This window comes from Pseudochaenichthys georgianus, chromosome 1, assembly GCF_902827115.2.
Source record: "Pseudochaenichthys georgianus chromosome 1, fPseGeo1.2, whole genome shotgun sequence".
Taxonomy (NCBI): domain Eukaryota; kingdom Metazoa; phylum Chordata; class Actinopteri; order Perciformes; family Channichthyidae; genus Pseudochaenichthys; species Pseudochaenichthys georgianus.
This window is the reverse complement of record NC_047503.1, coordinates 42323131-42341693: the sequence shown is the minus strand read 5'-3', so window position 1 is coordinate 42341693 and position 18563 is coordinate 42323131. Positions and strand designations below refer to the sequence as shown.

The 18563-nt window shown below is 39.9% G+C and overlaps 2 protein-coding genes across 3 annotated transcripts in view; both read left to right on the top strand.

Moving 5' to 3' along the window:
- Window positions 1-1530: 1530 nt before the first annotated feature.
- LOC117453025 (interferon-induced, double-stranded RNA-activated protein kinase-like) lies at window positions 1531-10382 on the top strand. Its single transcript, XM_071204107.1, has 9 exons — window positions 1531-1593; window positions 3443-3501; window positions 3580-3699; window positions 3794-3934; window positions 5227-5431; window positions 7842-7991; window positions 8619-8720; window positions 8997-9059; window positions 10257-10382. Exons 1-9 carry the CDS (start codon window positions 1531-1533, stop codon window positions 10380-10382), a joined length of 1029 nt encoding a protein of 342 aa, XP_071060208.1.
- A 4537-nt stretch (window positions 10383-14919) lies between these two features.
- The window catches only part of LOC117449934 (interferon-induced, double-stranded RNA-activated protein kinase-like), a 94970-nt gene continuing 91326 nt past the window's right edge, over window positions 14920-18563 (top strand). The window contains exons 1-4 of one of the 2 annotated variants that reach the window (XM_071203643.1): window positions 14920-15093; window positions 17358-17490; window positions 17781-17908; window positions 17996-18080. In XM_071203643.1, coding sequence (XP_071059744.1) covers window positions 15044-15093; window positions 17358-17490; window positions 17781-17908; window positions 17996-18080 — 396 coding nt within the window. In that variant the 5' untranslated portion in view covers window positions 14920-15043. Of the gene's footprint in view, window positions 15094-16150; window positions 16323-17357; window positions 17491-17780; window positions 17909-17995; window positions 18081-18563 lie in introns of those variants that run through there. The other variant, XM_034087877.2, reaches the window with a different exon arrangement.

Here is an 18563-nt window from a genome sequence, read left to right as displayed (position 1 = left end):
ATCATGTCCTGACTAATTACTTTGGCAGTATGCATCCCAAAAGTATACACAACATCTCTATCGTGTTTGATTGATGTTGTGACACATTTCAAGGGCTCTCACGTCATCATGATTTGAGATGTAGCATGGTAATGGACTCATCCCTAGGACCATGAACATGTGCGAAAGGGGTCTTTATGGGGGTATTTCGTGCAATAAGTAGCACGTTCCTTTTATGTAGTTTACATGTTAAACTTCAACGTCATAGGTCAAAGGCTTTTAGCACAATCAACTGCACAATTAACTGCTGTGAAAGCAGCTTAATGCTCTCAGAGACCAAGTCAGCCCTTTCCATTAAACATGCGAGCAAGGCATTTCCTTGTTTCTGTTTGATGGATTTAATTGTATTGATGGCCCCTTTTCTTCTGATAATGTCTAATGTTATGTCAAACACCTTCTCTCTCATTGTAGGTGTCCGTCAGATCAACAGCGTCTGAAGGTGGTGCAACGCCCGTGTTGTCAACGCCATCAACTCCCCTGTAAAGCACTTACTACGAATTCACACCGGCGAGTGGCGAAGTGCCGACTGTGGCACGCGTTCATGCCGTTACAAAGCTGCGCGTGCCGCTCCTACCTCAGCCGCATTCAAAGTCGGGGATAGTTTAACTTTTTGCGGGCTAGTGTGGCCGGAATGTTCAGGCAGCAAACCCTAACGTGTGGATCTAAAACAAAATGGAGGATGCATTTTCAGTTCAAATCGGAATTATTATCCACTTAGTAGGGGCTTGGACTGTGGAGAGGGTCCCAGCTCCCCTCCTGGGCCATGCTCTGGTCCCCTTGAGCAAGACACCGGACTCCCCCCCCACTCCCCATTGCTCCCCGGGAGCTCGACAATCCTAGTACTTAGCTGGGTTTAATGCAGAGGTGACATTTCACTTTGTGAGCTGTGTGCTGTGTGACTATTACATATGGTTTCATCCTCCTCTTCTATATCTATTAGTGACACATAGTGACAGAAATTAATAGCCACACACCTGCAGAAACATTTAATTATCGCTGCAAGAGGCACTTCGCTGCTCCCCTGTGTGCATGTTGTATTATTGCCATTGGTATGAAAGCAGAACATGGAGTTAAATACCAAGAAGGCTTTACTCATGTCCCTCCTTGTGTTCCCCTAGGGGTTCGTATAAGGCATCATCACAAAGAAAGTCGACGAGCACAAGTCACCCAATAACAATTGAGGATTCATTAAACCCTTCCCAAGCTCAGGTCTGTTTTCCCGCCATCTGACATTAAATAATAAACATTATATTGTAAATGGCTCCAAGAGGTACATTATTTGATTTGGAACATCCTACAATCTAACAATTATCTGTTTTTTTGTGTAGATGCCCTCGGAGTCTGAACATGATACCCCAACCAGGTTGTCAAATTCACTGTAAGGCACTTATGTATCCTCGTATTGAAACAGATTGTAAAGCTTAACGCTGGAAAGCTCTAACAATGCCTCTCATTATGTTCCTTAGAGAGTCTGTTGCATCGTCACCCAGCATGTCCACGGGTACAAGTGGCTCTGGAATATTCACCGATTCATCAAACTCTTCCAACGATAAGGTATGTTCTTTATACCACAATATATGTTATTATATATCTTACAAGACAGACATAACAAGTTAAACAGCCATACATTACACAACTAATGCTGGAACACATGCATGCACATGGCCTTGCATCAGTGCATGGTTTTAATCCAAAACATATATATTTTGTTGTTATTATTTATTTTTGTTTAATTGAATAACTCTTGATGGATTCTCCGTATTGGTCCCACTACACTGTTCAGCTGGAGTCAGAGCTACATCTATGTTCAATATCTCAGAGTGTATTTCCAAGTACATTCCAGAGGGCCTTAACAGCTGAGAATAGAGGACCATACCGAATTTACAAGGGTGCACACCTCCCCTCAAACCTATGCCAGCATAAGCCTGGGAGGGTTTGATTCACCCTTTTAAGTGTAAAGGGGGTGATGTATACTCTGCAGTATTTTATAACACATTTGGACAGTGATACTGAGTTCCAAAGGTTTTCCCGCTTGTACTTCTACCCCACTACATCCAGAGGTGTCAGGGTTGGGGGTTATCAGGACCCAAACGCAGAATGAGGAGAAGGTGCAAAGTATAACAAAAAGCGAGCTTTATTTAACAAAAGCTGTTGACAATGAACAAACATTACAAACATTACACGTCACATGTTAGACGCTTTTCTCCAAAGCGACTTACATACTCGATACTGTGGGCAATCCCCACAGGAGCAATTTGGGGTGAAGTGTTTTGCCCAGGGACACAACGACATGCTGACTGCAGTGGGATTCGAACTTGCTATCCTCTGATTCGAAGATCAGCGTACTAACCCACTGAGCCACAGCCTCCCCTCCAAACAAGAGGAAGCATCTAGACAAAAGCCGACAGGGACAAGGTCAGGGATGGGGAAAATCAGGACCCAAATGCAGAATGAGGAGAAGGTACAAGGTATAACAAAAAGCGAGCTTTAATTAACAAAAAGCTGTTGACGATGAAAAAAACTAAAATCCATAAATCCGTAGCATGAGGAACAAAAGGACAAAAACCGAGTAGGGACCAACATGAAGCGTGACATGAAAGACGACAGTCAGACATGGAGCACAGCGGAAGACGAGACTAAATACACAGAAGGGTAATCACAGGACAAGATACAGCTGGGCAGGGGAGGCAGAAACACAAGGGCAACAGGGGAACACAATGAGACAATCAGACACAGGAGGGCAGACACAGGAAGGAAGGACACAGGAAGGAAGGACACGGGGAGAACAGAACTTACAAAATAAAATCAGAGTCTAAAAACACAAAACTAAAATCATGACAAAAGTGTACTTTTACTCCACTACATTAATTTGATGTATTCCCTTTAGTTACTTTACATATTTGAATTAATAATATGACATTTAAACAACACTTAAATCAGACTTTAGTTCCACCTGGAGTAAATTCACAAGTGCAGTCTACAAAGTCTTTCAAACTAGCTGCACCTTCACCAGCTTTGAGAACTCTAATCAGAACCAGAATGGAGCAATGATTATTATTATTAAAACATATAATATATACTATTCTGAAATGGGCCAATTTGCACATTGAGTACTTTTACTTTAGGTACTTTAAGTATATGTTCATGCTAATACTTTAGTACTTTTAGTTGACCGACATTTTGAATGCAGGACCTTTACTTGTAAAAGAGTACTCCTACACTCTAGTACTTCTACTTAGGTACAAGATAAGAGTACTTCTCCCACCTCTGTCAGAATCTGTGAACAACTGTGAAAGCTGCTTACTTTATGTGTAGAGGGAACAAATAATAATAGTGTTTTTATTAAAGAGTATACAACAATGAGAGCAGGGAATGTTGACTGTTTTTGATGTTGTCCTCTCAGCATCCTGTCAAAGACAAGAACATAGGAAATACTGAAAATCAGACATCCACCCTTTCAAGGTAGGAAAACAACCAACAATCTCTCCCAACAATTGTTGTACAATCCTTTTGCCTGAACAAAAGTGTTGATCTCGACAGGTTTACTTCAGAATTTGACATCACCGAGTGTCTTGGAAGTGGAGCCTATGGCTGGGTTTACGCAGCAAGACACAAACTGCTGAACAAGTGTTTTGCTGTAAAGATTGTCCGCAGTAACGAGTAAGTATGCAGTCGTGCAGATCAACCGTGCATTATGCAGTATGTAAGCAAATACTTTGTTTACTGATTCCATTGTTGTTCTCTTTTGGATCAGGAAAGCTCTTCGAGAGGTGGGGACGCTGTCAGACCTTCTGCACTGTAACATCGTCAGATACTACACGTTCTGGATGGAGGATTCCAGAAACAAAGATCACATTACAGCTGGGAACTCCGCTGGCAGCTTCAGCTCTTCCCAGTAAGTCCCACAGTAACCCTAATCAGGCTAGAGACAGCACGCAGAGCATATCTTTGGTTCCAGGCTGGGCCACGGTTACCTGCACATGGCTCTCAACTTCTAAGGGAGGCTGTGGCGCAGTGGGCTAGTGCGTTGGTGTTGGGATCAGGGGAGCACAGGTTCAAACCCCACTGCAGTCAGCATGTCGTTGTGTCCCTGAAGACACTTCACCCCAAATGGCTCCTGTTGGATTGCCCACAGTATTGAGTATGTAAGTCGCTTTTAGAGATGTCCCGATCCGATCACGTGATCGGGGATCGGAGCCGATCACGTGATTTTCAAAAGATCGGAATCGGGAGAAAAAAATCGGGGATCGGGAATTTTTTATTTTATTTTTTATAATTTTTTTAAATAATTTTATTTAATGTTACAAAACAAAAATGACCATGTTCACGTCTTAAAGTCATCCTGAGGACTTAGTTTTGGTTTAAAATTACACAACATCATGTATGTGTTGCTTTCTTTGGGCTTGTTTTCAGACCTGGTTGCTTATTTCTCTGAAATCTGGCAACAGAGTGGGCGCAGTGTCTAATAGTAGCAGTAAGCTAACGAGAGGCTACGTTCAGCTGGTGACTCGGGAGTTGGGACAGAGAAAATGTCAGGAGTTTGGAAGTATTATAAAATTGAAAGCGAAGGCAGTGTAACAGCCAGATGCAATGTTTGCAAGGCGGAGGTTCCGCGTGGTGGAAAGAACAGAGCTACGTTCAACACGACCAATCTAATACGCTACCTGAGAAACAAACACCAACAACAACACGGCGAGTACACAGCGGCCACTCGGGTAACGGCACTGAAACAACCGACACTTTCAGAGACTTTCAAAAGGAAAGAGAAACTGCCCCGGAACAGAGAAAAGGCCAAACAATAACAGCCAAGATAGCTGAACTCATCGCGTTGGATGACCAGCCGTTATCTGTTCCCTTTTTTTTCTCTTAATGCATTGCATAAAGATCGGATCGGGAAAAATCGGTATCGGCAGATTGTCAAAATCAAATGATCGGAATCGGATCGGGAGCAAAAAAAGGTGATCGGGACATCCCTAGTCGCTTTAGATAAAAGCGTCTAACTGGTGTCATGTGATGTAACTTGGAGATGGGTGAGCCTTAACCGCCGTATGTCCACAGGTCAGAGCTGCAAAGAGTTTCTAGCCATTCACAGGGACTATAAGGCTTGGATTAAAACATACCGAGAAGAAGTGACTTCATCAAAAGAATAGTAATATTATCATGTTTCTCGTCTCTCTCTTTTCTTAGGTCTATAGAAGACCCATCAGCAAAGGACCTCTATATTCAGATGGAGTTATGCAAAACAAAAACACTTACAAAGTGGATAAAAGAGAAGAACACTCAGTCTCTGCAAGACTCCAAGAGAAGACAAGAAAGTGTAACCATTGCTCAGCAAATAGTCAGTGGAGTCGACTATATTCACGGCAAGGGGCACTTCCACCGGGACCTTAAGGTAAATCTGCCGTGCATATCTGAGGGGAATGTTGGTATACCTACAGTACATTACATTACATTACATTAGACACTTTAACGCAAAGTGACTTACATCATTTCAATACTGTGGGCAGTCCCCACACAGGAGCCATTTGGGCTGTCTTGCCCAGCGACATAGCGGAATGCTGACTGCTGCGGGATGTGAACGAGTCCCCCCCGATGCGAAGATCAGCGCACTCACTTTAGGTGTTTGGGCATTTGATATGCTTCGTGAAAGCCTCAGATCATACAATTATTGAGTAGGATTGAGTACGCTTCAATTATTTGTATTAGATGATCATATTATGAAACGTGAGTGATAATAATAAAATGAAAACATTGAAGAATAATGGGACGTAGGATTTTCTCTTTGTGCTTTGAAACTACACAAACATTATTAATTGATCAATAGACCCGTACCTATGTGCTGCCCGAGGCAAGATTTTAGCTGGCGCCGATATAAAAAAGATCTTTATACAATTAAATAATCAAAGAATCCTTGAAATATGGCCATAACAAACCACAGCCAATCAAAATGTAACTTGTTTATTTTGATTTTTGTTGTTCATTAATAGTGGTGAGAATGCAGGACCTCTACCTCCTGTCCCAGAGCCTCTCCCCTCTCTCTCCCCTCTCTCCCCTCTCTCCTCTCTCTCCCCTCTCCTCTCTCTCCCCTCTCTCCTCTCTCTCCCCTCTCCTCTCTCTCCCCTCTCTCCTCTCTCTCCCCTCTCTCCTCTCTCCTCTCTCTCCTCTCTCTCTCCCCTCTCTCCTCTCTCCTCTCTCTCCCCTCTCTCCCCCTCCTGTGAAGCTCACAACAATTGTAAAGTCTATCTTATCTTATGTTACCTAGTTAACATCATGCATATTTTGCTAATCACTCCCATTTTAAACTGTATTTTTTGTACTGTCCTATAGTATACATTGGAATGATTTCATACCGGGTATTATCTATTCTGTTATTTTTGTATAACTATATTAAATAGATAAAGGTGTACTTTGGAAATACTTGTTCACTTTAATGGTGACCAGAACGTTTGGGAACCACTGAAATAACTCAGACTAAAGTGAACTATCTAGACAGCCAGAGAGTCCTTGACCTCACTGAGCTGTAGTTATCTGAGCCTCTCAGTCTGGCTCAACAGGAGACGACTCAATTCAATTCAATAGCTTTATTAGCATTTCCATAATTACATACAGTATTCCTAAAGCTCTGTATAGTTGCAACATCCATACACAAATACATATTTGAAACAACCTGCTAAATTCTGAACACAAGTGTTGGGGAAATAATTCCAAGGCCCATAACAGTGACCCAGTTCATCAGTTCATCAAACTGCCCTGACTGAGCACAGGCACCTGTAGCCTTGGCTGCTGTGCTCTCAGTGTTCTGTCTCCCTGTTCCTGCCTGGTGGCGTCAGCTGATAGAGGTGCGATGATTCTATCTTGTTATGTTGATTATTCTCAGAACTAGCTAAATACACGGGTCTGGGGTAGAGCTCTTCAGAATCGATGTGGCATCTCTACCGTGTGGTCAGATCGTGGCCCGTGACATGTCGTGTGAATCCTCCGGCTGAAACTCCAAATAAACCGTCAGTGTTTGCCATCAAAGCTCCAGCTCTCCTCGTGTCTCCTTTGAGTCCTGACTCCTCCATTGCTGCAGAAGTTTCCCCCACAATAAGCAGGAACAATGTTTAAAAAAAATAAAAAGTTTTACAAGGAACACAAAAAAGGAAAAAAAGACGTGAGAGAGAGAGAGAGCACACCTTTATCTATTTAATATAATTAAAAAAAATAAAGTAAGAAGTCATTCCAATGTGTACTATAGGACAGAAAAAGAAAAACAGTTTGAAAGGGGAGTGATTAGTAAAATATGCATAAATAAAAAGAAAGAATGCTAACTATAGGTAACATAAGATAAGAATAAACACGTTTAAATGATTTGTTATTGGTTGATCATATATTAAAGATGTTTGGATTATTGAAAGGTATACAGCTCTCTTTCATGTGAGGGTTGAGAGCTGTATCCATACATTCCTTTTGTGCTCAAAGTGCACCAGATTGATGCATTTCACTTCAACATTTAAAAAATATCTTCCCAGGGGTGCATGCCCCCGGACCCCCCTAGAGGAGGTGAGGTCCACCCCCAAATAAAGCAGGTTAAAATAATTAAATTGCATACATTTTCTTTTAGTAGACACTGAACCACAGACCGATGATCTCAATGGGATTCACCTGCTTAAATAAAGGTTTGAAATGAAATCACTGCACAAAAAAAGAGGAGTAAAAGTAGCTCACGACTTGTTTTACTTTTTGAAAGTAGCTCTCATCCTAAGAAAGGCTGGAGACCCCTGTTTTAATGATTTATTTCTGTTTTTCTCAATAACGATAAGCCTGACAACATCCTCTTTGGAATGGATGGAGAAGTGAAGATCGGGGACTTTGGTCTGGTCACCAGAGATGATGATGATGATGATGGTGACTTTCCTTTAATGGAGAGAACACGACACAGAGGAACATCGACTTACATGGCTCCTGAGCAAGTGAGATGGTCTTTACCGATAGTAACGTTTAACTCTTCTTTATTGTTGTCTTAACAAATGTGTTCTTCTCAGAGTGGTGCAGTGACGCGTCCTAAAACCCGGAAGTAAACTCCTTCCGGTTTCCTCGACAAAAAAGCCATGAGATTTCTCCATAGGATTTAGCAAAATAGCTGGAAATCAGGTCTGTGGTTGACACACTTTTAAGAGACAGATCACGTTTTGTTCGGTCGGGTAATCTCCACATGTCTATCCTACTTTTAGCATTTTTTAATCATAAATCTATCGATTAGATTTATGATTGAAAATTATAAAAGTCAACCACAGACCTTATTTCGAGCTATTTTCCTAAATCCTATGGAGAAATTGCATTGCTTTTTTGTCGAGGCAAGGCAAGTTTATTTATATAGCACTTTTCAACACAAGGCAATTCAAAGTGCTTTACAAAAAATGAAAGACATTAAGCATTAACCTCGAGGGAACCGGAAGGAGCTTACTTCTGGGTTTTAGGACGCGTCACTGCACCACTCTATTGGTTGAGGTAGGCTACCTTTTATGCCGACAACCGTTAACGATGCTCCCAGATTTCTCATCTTCATCTGTCTTAACTATTTGCAATTCTTATCACAGATAACGGGGAAGACCTATGACCGAAAGGTGGACATATTTGCTCTGGGGTTGATATACTTTGAACTCCTTTGGAAACTCTCTACTGGCCACGAAAGAGGAGTGGTGAGTATTTCCGAAATGTTTGTTACATTTTTTAAATTTGATAAATAACTTGCCACAACAATTTCACCATATTGTGTAGGATAATGTTTATCATGTACAAATAAATAAATATGAAATAGTAGATTACTTATCAGTATGGAGTATAGCAAAAGCAGTCTGCTACAGATAGCACATAGGATGGAACGTTATCATTTATCTTCTAATATATCTTGTTTGATTTTTTCTTCTATTGATTTTTCTTTGTTATTTTTCCTTTTATCACTTTATGAATACCAGGTTTGGAATGATACCAGAAGTCAGAAGCTCCCCGAAGAGTTTTCACTGACTTTTGCCAAAGAGGTACATTAACATTGTTATTACAGGCCTACTGCACTTCAAGTTCAAATTTGAGGTACTATTTAACTCTAGGATTTTCTTCTCATGAGATATATATAATATTTGGTTGCAGCTTCTCGAACATGAGGATTTGCTGATGTTTATATTAATAATTGGAATTTATTTATTTTTATATATACAATTTTGAGGTTTTGAAAATTGGTTCAAACAAACCAATGATGTGACGGTCTCACTTTAGACATTTAAGAACAGTATGACTCATTATAGTTTCACAGTCCATTTGTCTGCACTGAGTACCTTTTTCGTGATTTCATGATAATACTTGCATACATTTACTTAAAAGGGACCTATCATGCAAAATGCACTTGTTGATGTCTTTTATACATGTCCCCGGTGTGTCAGGGAACTCACGCAGCGTCCGAAAATAAAACCCTCTCTCTTTTCCTCTGTACCCAAATCTCTAAAAACGGGGAACAACGGAGCTGATCCAGATTTGCGTCCAATATGACGAAATATCTGAAATGTGGACGCACGGCCCAATCAGAAACGTTGCTATCAGAAACGATGCCCGACTGTTTTGGACGTAATATGGTCGGTGTTTACATTAGCATCGCTAACACTCAGAGCTAACCTGTACTGGAGAGCATGTGTGTGAAGAAGCAGGAAGTACAAAGGAACTCACCTTGTGGTATAACCGGCAAGAGAGAAAGCCTTTGAGCTCCAGACTGTTTCAGATCCTTGATAATCCATGATATGGCGTTTCATCACGGCAGCATTTAGTTTAGACAGTAGCTGCCGGGTCCCGCATGAGCTCAGACCCCTCCTTTTTTATTTGTTATAACATTTAAAAAAAGCTTTATACCCAAAATCAGCACTTTTGAAACAGGAAGTGAAATAGAGGGATATGAGGCATGGCTAGAATGATCTGTTTGGTGTTTTGAGCAAAACACTTCATAGACATGTTTTTTATATATTTTTATATATCTGAGCCCTATGCTATTGCTATCAGAAGTTGAGCAATATATTTAATGGACTGCTTTAACAGTGTGGTATTATCGGCCGGTGTCTGGATGTAACAGATAACTGTTTCTAGAAAATATCATTCTCGATATCAGAAATACTGTTGAGTAGTGCTTCAACAATAATGTAGACAGCATAACATTATTGGTTCAAAGATCTGAGTAGAATTTTCTTTTGCAGAACGAAATCATCAAGTTAATGCTGAGTGAGAAGCCAGAAGAGCGTCCTGAAGCAAGTACACTCAAGGCAGAGCTGGAGAAATGGGCTCAGACACACCATTTGGATCAGGAAGGGGCTACATTCTAATCATCTGGGCCCAGGAGTTCAACACTTTTAATCTCAATCAGATCCGATCAGATTTTGAAATCCCATGTTTTGTGATCCAGGATCAGACAAGTCGGACAAATGTTGTCCCTGGAGTTTAAAGCAATTCAGGATAGGATCGCCCTGATCCAGATTACGACTTTTCAAGATGACTCGATCCTGAATATCAGTGCTTTAATCCTACCGAGCGCCATCTAGTGGACATGAAAAATAACACAAGGAAGACAAAAGACCACATTGCAGAGACTTCTATTGTCCGCAATTACTTTTGAAAGGTGATGACAGATGATGGACTTTTTTTTTGTTGAAGATATTTTTTATTTAATCTAAATTGCATTTGTGATTGACGATCTTTGTTGTGTTACTTTTATGAGCATAAACATTTATGTCATCAACATTTGGTTGAAAACAAAATAGGCCACCACAAACGTGAGCAAAAAATGAAGGCTAAAAATGGTGTATTATTTCAGTTAACAAACTTTGCCATCTAATTTAAATTAAAACATATTTTAAAATAAATTGTACAGTACATGTTGCTCTGGTAATCCACTGGAAACCCACCCCTCTGGTGGGATCAGGATAATCCAGTTTGTTGGGATCAAACTGATCCCAATCCTGTGTTGTCGGTTTGAACTACCCGTTTTGAAGATTTGATCCAGATTAAAGCTTGGATTTTCTGATCTGATCGGATATCAAAGTGATCCTAATCCTGCTTTTTGGTTTTGAACTCTCCAAAAGATAAATCTGTTTAAAAGTTTTGAACTCTTGGGTCCTGGAGATCTCTCTGTTCAATGTCATAGGATAAAATGATTTGATTTGTTATATATATGTAGACAAAGGGATTGACTGCACTTCTCTGGCACTTTATCTGAACTTTAACTAAAAAAGGGACACTATGATGCTCATTTTCAGGTTTCATATTTGTATTTTGTTCCTGTACTGTGACACGTCTCCATGCTTTAATCTTGAAAAAGAACTTTATTCCTCTCATACTGCCTGTGCTGCAGTACCTCTTTTCACCCTCTGTCTGAAACCAGAGCCCAGTCTGCTCTGATTGGTTAGCTGGCTGCTGTTGTGATTGGTCAACCACTTTGAGATGTCCCACCCCTCAGCCTAAAGCGTACAATGGTTTGGTGTGGTAGTCAATAGAACTAGTGATGTCATTATGTTACGGAAGTAAACAAAGGGGTCCAATCAAGGCGTGTGTTGGAGAGAAACTCCCTCAGATCATTTACATGCACATACAGTACCAGTCAAACGTTTGGACTCACCTTCTCATTCGAAGGTTTTTATTTGTTTGAATTTGTTTACATTGTAGATTAATACTGAAGACATCAAAACTATGAAAGAACACAAGAAGAACACATATGGAATTATTTAGTAAACAAAAAAGTGTTAAGCAATCCAGAATATGTTTTATATTTTAGATTCTTCAAAGTAGCCCCTTTTGCCTTGATGACAGCTTTGCTTCTCTCAATCGGCTTCATGAAGTCTTCGCCTGGAAGGGTTTTCCAACAGTCTTGAAGGGTTTTCCAACAGTCTTGAAGGACTTCCCAGAGGAGGCACTTGTTGGCTGCTTTTCCAGCACTCTGCGGTCCAACTGATCCCAAACCATCTCAATTGGGTTAAGGTTTGGTGATTGTGGAGACCAGGTCCTCTGACGCAGCACTCCATCACTTTCCTTCTTAGTCAAATAGCCCTCACATAGCCTGGAGGTGTGTTTGGGGTCATTGAGTTGTTCAAAAACAAATGAGGGTCCCAGTAAGCGCAAACCAGATGGGATGGCATGGCGCTGCAGAATGCTGTGGTAGCCATGCTGGTTAAGTGTAGGGATGCCAGAGATTATTCGAATATTCGCTACAGTCTCCATAATCGAATATTATTTTTAAAAATCGATTTTATTTATATAGCCTATATATTATTTTTTTATGTATTTTTTTTTTTTCTGGCTTAGTTTCAACCAAAATATATATAAATATATATATGCTAATAATAGTAATAGTATTAATAATTGTAAATGGCCATTGGTCACACCACCAGTTTGTTTTACTGTAAACTTGGAGGAAGCCTGCGTGCAGAGCAGACTGCTGCTGCAGCACGCTACACACCGACCCCACCCCCCTCTCCTTCTCCCTCACACGTGCGACTAAAGATGAACAAAGCGGCAGGTAAAAAGAGTTCCTCCTCGTGGAACTACTTCGAACTTACAAGTCCAAAGGAAGTTAAATGCAAGCTCTGCGAAAAGACGTTGGTCTATCACAACTCAACCTCAACAATGCGTTCGCATTTGAGTGCGAAGCCAAAGAGGTTACAGAGAAAGACGCAGCAGCCGGCCATTACCAACTTCACTTCAAGGCCACGTCGTTGTGATGACATGCTTGTTTGTTGTTTGTACTGTTAAACATGTTCGCAAGGGCTGCCGAATAATTGATTTTGATCATGGTCAGTTTCTGGCAACCCTAGTTAAGTGTGCCTTGAATTATAAATAAATAATAAATCACCAACAGTGACAGCAGCAAAGCCCCCCCACACCAGCACACTTCCTCCTCCATGCTTCAGAAACCATCCGCTCACCTTCTCTGCGTCTCACAAAGACACGGCGGTTGGAACCACAAATCTCACATTTGGACTCATCAGACCAAGGTACAGATTTCACTGGTCTGATGTCCAATCCTTGTGTTTCTTATTCTCTTCTTGTTGTTGTTGTTGTTGTTGTTGTTGTTGTTGTTGTTGTTGTTCATCCTCAGTTGTGGCTTCTTTGCAGCGATTGGACCATGAAGCCCTGCAGTCTCCTCTGAACAGTGGATGTTGAGATTTGTCTGCTACTTGAGCTCTGTGATTATTTATGTGGGCTCTAATCTGAGGTGCTTTAATGTGTGGTTTCTGAGGCTGGTAGCTCTTCTGTATTTATCCTCTGCAGCAGAGGTGTCTCTTTCTCTTCCTTTCCCAGGGGGGGGGGGGGTCCTCATGAGAGCCAGTTTCACCATAGCGTCCGATGGTTTTTGCGACTGCACCTGAGGATATATTCAAAGGTCTTGAAATGTTACGGATCGACTGACCTTAATTTCTTAAAGTGATGATGGACGGTCGTTTCTCTCACTGAGTTGAGTGGTTCTTGCCATTATATGGATTACAACAGTAGCAAATACCGCTGTGCACTAAACCTACCTCTGCGCAACACAACTGATGGTCTCAAACACATTCAGAAGGCAAGTAATTCCACAAATGGACTCTTGGCAACTTGGCACACGTGGTAATAGAAAACCATTCCAGGTGACGACCTCATGAAGCTGAGAGAAGCCAAGAGTGTGCAAAGCTGTCATCAAGGCAAAAGGGGGCTACTTTGAAGAATATAAAATATATATCATATTCTGGTTTGTTTAACACTTTTTTGTTTACTATCACATCTTTCATTGTTTTGATGACTTCTGTATTAATCTACAATGTAAAACATAAGAAGGTGAGAAGGTGTGTCCAAACTTTTGACTGGTACTGTAAATACAGTAGTATAAAACTACAGGAAAGGGAAAACCCCCAAAGCAGAATAGTGCCCCCTTAAAAAGAAGAGGGACCTAATATTGTGTGTTTTACAATTAAATGTGAAAAAAGTATACACATATACACATTTTTCCAACTGTTCTAAATATGCTGGTAATTTTCCGTGTCTACTGTTTACATTTGATGAAATGCCAGAGATAGTCACATGTTTTGTACTATGTAACGTTTCAAAATAAAAAAAATGCAATAAAAACATGCATCTACAATGAAATCTACAAGCACACACACTACTGTAGTAGTCTTTTCAATTATCCATGGGCTGTCGTAGATAGAATCAAAGAAGGTGACTTTTGAAATACAACATGGAAATAGAAAAATAATAAGGACATAGCAAGTTATTAGGCAGCTTAAGGTTTAACACAATACATATATATGTTGCGAATATTATATATTAAATATCTTTGAAACCTAAAGCAGCCAGCCAAAACGCAGCGACTCTTACCATTCGTACAATTTTCCCAGTGTAACAGCTTAATTACCTTGATTTGGTATTTTGGCATTTTAGGTTGCTTTACAGCGTTTGATTTGTTCAGAGGTTATTTGTTAGTTTTTTTAAATAAGGTACAAACATTTGACAAATGTACTCACAAACTCAAATGCTTTGATGTCCTCACAGTCTTGAGCAATGATATTAGTTCTCATTTGAGATAAGAGTATAACAAGTTTAGCTTAATTATAGCTTAAGTTGATTTTTTATTTTTATTTCTTTTTTGTAAATATATATATATATATTTATATAGATATTTTGTTCCCGTTAGTTATAATAGTGTTTTTTATCTTAAATAATGATTTCCATGTCAAAAAAGTCACAGTTTGTCGTAAAACTGTTGAAATATAAGACTATGAAAAATACGCAACTAGAAAGACTACGAATCCCGGGTTGCGTTCCAATAGTCCATTTAGTTTAGGAACCTTCCTAACCAAGTGAAATGACCCGGAAGTACGTCGGTGGCAGCCATGATAAGTGCCGTTCCAATTCTCCAAATGAAAGGAAAGGAGGTTTCAAACTTCCTTTATAACCTCCTTTAGCTTAGGAACCACTGGACCTCCCTTGACGAAAGGAGAGGAGAAAATGCTGCCCCACAATGCCTTGCAGCCGCATCATTTGCCGTCACTCAACAGTCGGCCGTTCACGGTAACAACCGATTATGACCGAGAAATTATATCATGAACGTTACGGTGCTTACTGCTTATTAAGCATTTTAAAACGTATATGGTAAATTGCCAAAGTGCTTTGTTCTGAACCTTCGTCAGTATTATAATCAAACAGAGAAATATGAACGTTAGTTTTTACTGAAATTATCAAATAAAGTCAACATTTCACAGTCTTTACTGAGCCGTGTGGGGTTTGTTCAACTTTTAAAAGATGTTTGAATGGTGATATACACAGTGATAGATGTTAAGGACTAACGTTTATAATAAATACATTTGTATTGATTTTAAGATATTTTCATATAGTTCATGCAATCATACGTATTGGGATCATTTGTATTAATGTGGACCGGAGGGTGAGGGTGACGAGCATAAGTTTCACTTTCCTTTTTTATTTCAAATCCAACTTTGGTCATGAAGAATATGTTTCTCTGTTGTCCCCGTTCATAAAGCATAAAGCAACAGCATCAGAGCACAGTGCAGAGTCTCTAGATGAGTTTACAGTAGTCCCTCGTTCTTATTAAAAATCCATGTTGTAGTCCGCTGTATATAACACTATAGTTTCCCCCCAGCAGCAGACGCACATTCATGACGTCCGCTGGAGCATTATAAACACGTCAGATAGTGAAAGTGCATTCGGATTCTCTAAAGTACCGCAGTCTCTTCTCCTAAATCCTTTGGAATTCTCCTATCCACTATTCCTTAACCCCGTGACGTTTCACTCAGAGGTCAAGGGAAAAAAAAGTGTTACTTCAGTTTTACGTCACATTTTAATTAGTTTGACTTCTAAAAATATATTTTACATTGAAAAACATCATATGTGTAATTTGTGGCACAATTCAAACGGGATCGAAAGATAATCGTTCTCTCTCCATTGACTTCAATGCATAACTTTTCCGAAATAAGGTCCCATGGAGGTCCCCCGGAAAGGGAGGGACTTCGCCTCTCTGCTGGCTCAGCGGCATCCAATGGCTAGGGTTTGGGGGGAAAGGGCAGGGATTCAAATGTTGATTTGAAAACATGGATGTAGTAGTCGGACCACGCTAGTCAGTGGTCGTCGGACAGAAGTTCTGCATCGGTGATTTTATTGTGCACCAATAGTTTAAAAATGGGAAAAAAGAAACAAGCCGTAGCACAGCTGAAGAAACAAGCACGGAACGCACGCTGGAAGTTGACATATGAAGACGTGTGCTCTGAGGAGCCCAATCAAAGGTGACTTGCTAAACTTGCTAAAACTATTGCTTGATAGCTTCTTCGGAAGTTCTCGAAGCTTCTGTTATGGAAAGTGTAGCATTTACCCAACATGGTCTTGCCAAACCAACTTCAACGTGTTTATATCAGGGTTCTTACGGTCATTAAAAACCTGGAAAAGTCATGGAAATTTAAAATGATAATTCCAGGCCCTGGACAAGTTATGGAACATATTTTTCCCAAAGTTTTGGAAATGTAATTAAAGTTGCATCAAACATAATTTATATATTTTATCTAATCGCCGAAATAGTAATACTATAATGATAATAAATACTGTATAGTAATGAAACGTGAAATGGCATTTAACTGACGAGGTATTTTGCTGGTGAGAGATTTAAGTTACTTTAGCCTGTAGAAGCAAGCAAGCCTACTATTTGATTTGTTTTAGATAGGCACGACATGTTTCATATATTTTCCTGTTCCATGTTAAAATAAACCATTTTCAGTGGTACCGCTGAGAAAGAGTAATGTTTTTAGTCATGGAGAAGTCATTGAAAATCATTGGTGAAAAAGTGTATGAACCCTGTTACATGTAAAGTGTTTACTCTCGTTGTAAGCACATTATTTAGGATGTACGTGTAAGACGTTTTTATCCTAGAAGTATGGGCTTAGCCAGTGACACTAAAAGACTCAAATGATTTCAAATCAAATGACACATTTAGCTATGGCACTGTGGTATACATTGAATTATTCAATTTGATCATATGTAATCAACTTGGGCACCCCTCCAAAAAAAAGGAAAAGAAAATTACAATACAAATATTCATAACTCATATTCGAATACCTGAATAATTTCGAATATTCGATTAATCCTTCCCATCCCTACTTTGCAGTATATTTGTAATTTCATATGTTAATTAAATAATCTATGATGAAAGCAGCATAAGCATTGAATACAATCACACACACATTGCTTATTAATTGTGTATTTTTGATTGTGCAACACTGTCACAAGGCATCTTGACTATAACTATATGTTTTACCACTCTTCATTAGATTCTTCACGAGGGCTGTGGTCAATGGTCAATGCTTTCCCATTGGTGGGGGAAATAACGCAAAGGAAGCCAAGCGGAATGCAGCTAGAAATGCCCTGGAAGGTTTAAGAGAGAAGGAGAATCCCAAACCAGTGGTAGGATGCTTTTTTTTTAATGGTCTGCACATAAGATAATTCTTGCATGAACATATATTTAATTAGTTACTTTCAAACCTTACATTTTTTTCTGATGAAGAGCTTGACATATACATGAGATAGTTGTTATTATTGATGTATGTTAATGGCAGTATTTTCTTGTGTGCGTTATTTATTTTTGTTCTTCTGTCCAGCATCTTGCATTTATTGTCCGGATGTGCCTGTTTTGTTGATACTTTTTTCGCAATGTAGCTTTGGGAATTATTATTGTTTTTCTCCCTGACTTTCAGACAGCTGCAAAAGTTCCTCAGAAAACGGCCACTAAAGTTCTAGCTGTGCTAAATGAAAATGTTCCGAAGGCCAGGGCGGATATGAAAGCTGGGCAATCAACCAGACAAGATCCACATGATGCTCCCCAGTAAGTCTCCACACGGCACCCAAACATAATTTGTGGTTGTTGAGTCGAAATCTTAAAATGCATAAAATCCTGTTTGTGTAACAATAGATGCTCTAGCTTTGTGGTTGGTGATAAGGAGCGTCCAGCTGTTCCTGGGAAATCAATGAAGGACGCTAAGGAGGAAGCAGCAGAGGTAAGTTATACACATGCACACTAGGTCCCCTCAACCAATTAAAGCACTTTAAAATGCATAAGTCTAGCTCATTAATAATATAAATTGGATTATGATATTCAAAGGATCTAGGTGGCTCTTACAAAATAAAACTGTACTGGAGTCTACCGTACTTACAAAATGTAAAAAAAAGTTTAAATTGTAGCTGACCTTGGGCTTCACTTATGAAACTGTGTAGGGTCGCATTCACACCTAATAGTCTGCACGAGTTTGTTACATCGTTTCATTTTTTTAAAGAATCGGTTTCATGTTTTGGTGCGGACTGCGTTCACACCAGCGATGAACCGCTCCAAAGTTCACTAGCAAGTGGCCCAAGACCACCTCTTTTGGGCGGATCAGGGGCCTCATTTATAAAGGGATATACGCTCAAAAAATGGCGTATGCCAGTTTCTACGCAATGTTTGCGATTTATAAAATACTAACTTGGCGGGAAAACGTGCGGTC

What these genes read in the sequence shown, in the direction of transcription:
- LOC117453025 (XM_071204107.1), top strand. Translation starts at nt 1,531, where the DNA reads ATGTCCACGGGTACAAGTGGCTCTGGAATATTCACCGATTCATCAAAC. An exon ending in AAGATTGTCCGCAGTAACGA is followed by an intron (nt 3,700 to 3,793) that starts GTAAGTATGCAG and finishes CTTTTGGATCAG; the next exon opens with GAAAGCTCTTCGAGAGGTGG. An exon ending in CACTGACTTTTGCCAAAGAG is followed by an intron (nt 9,060 to 10,256) that starts GTACATTAACAT and finishes TTTCTTTTGCAG; the next exon opens with AACGAAATCATCAAGTTAAT.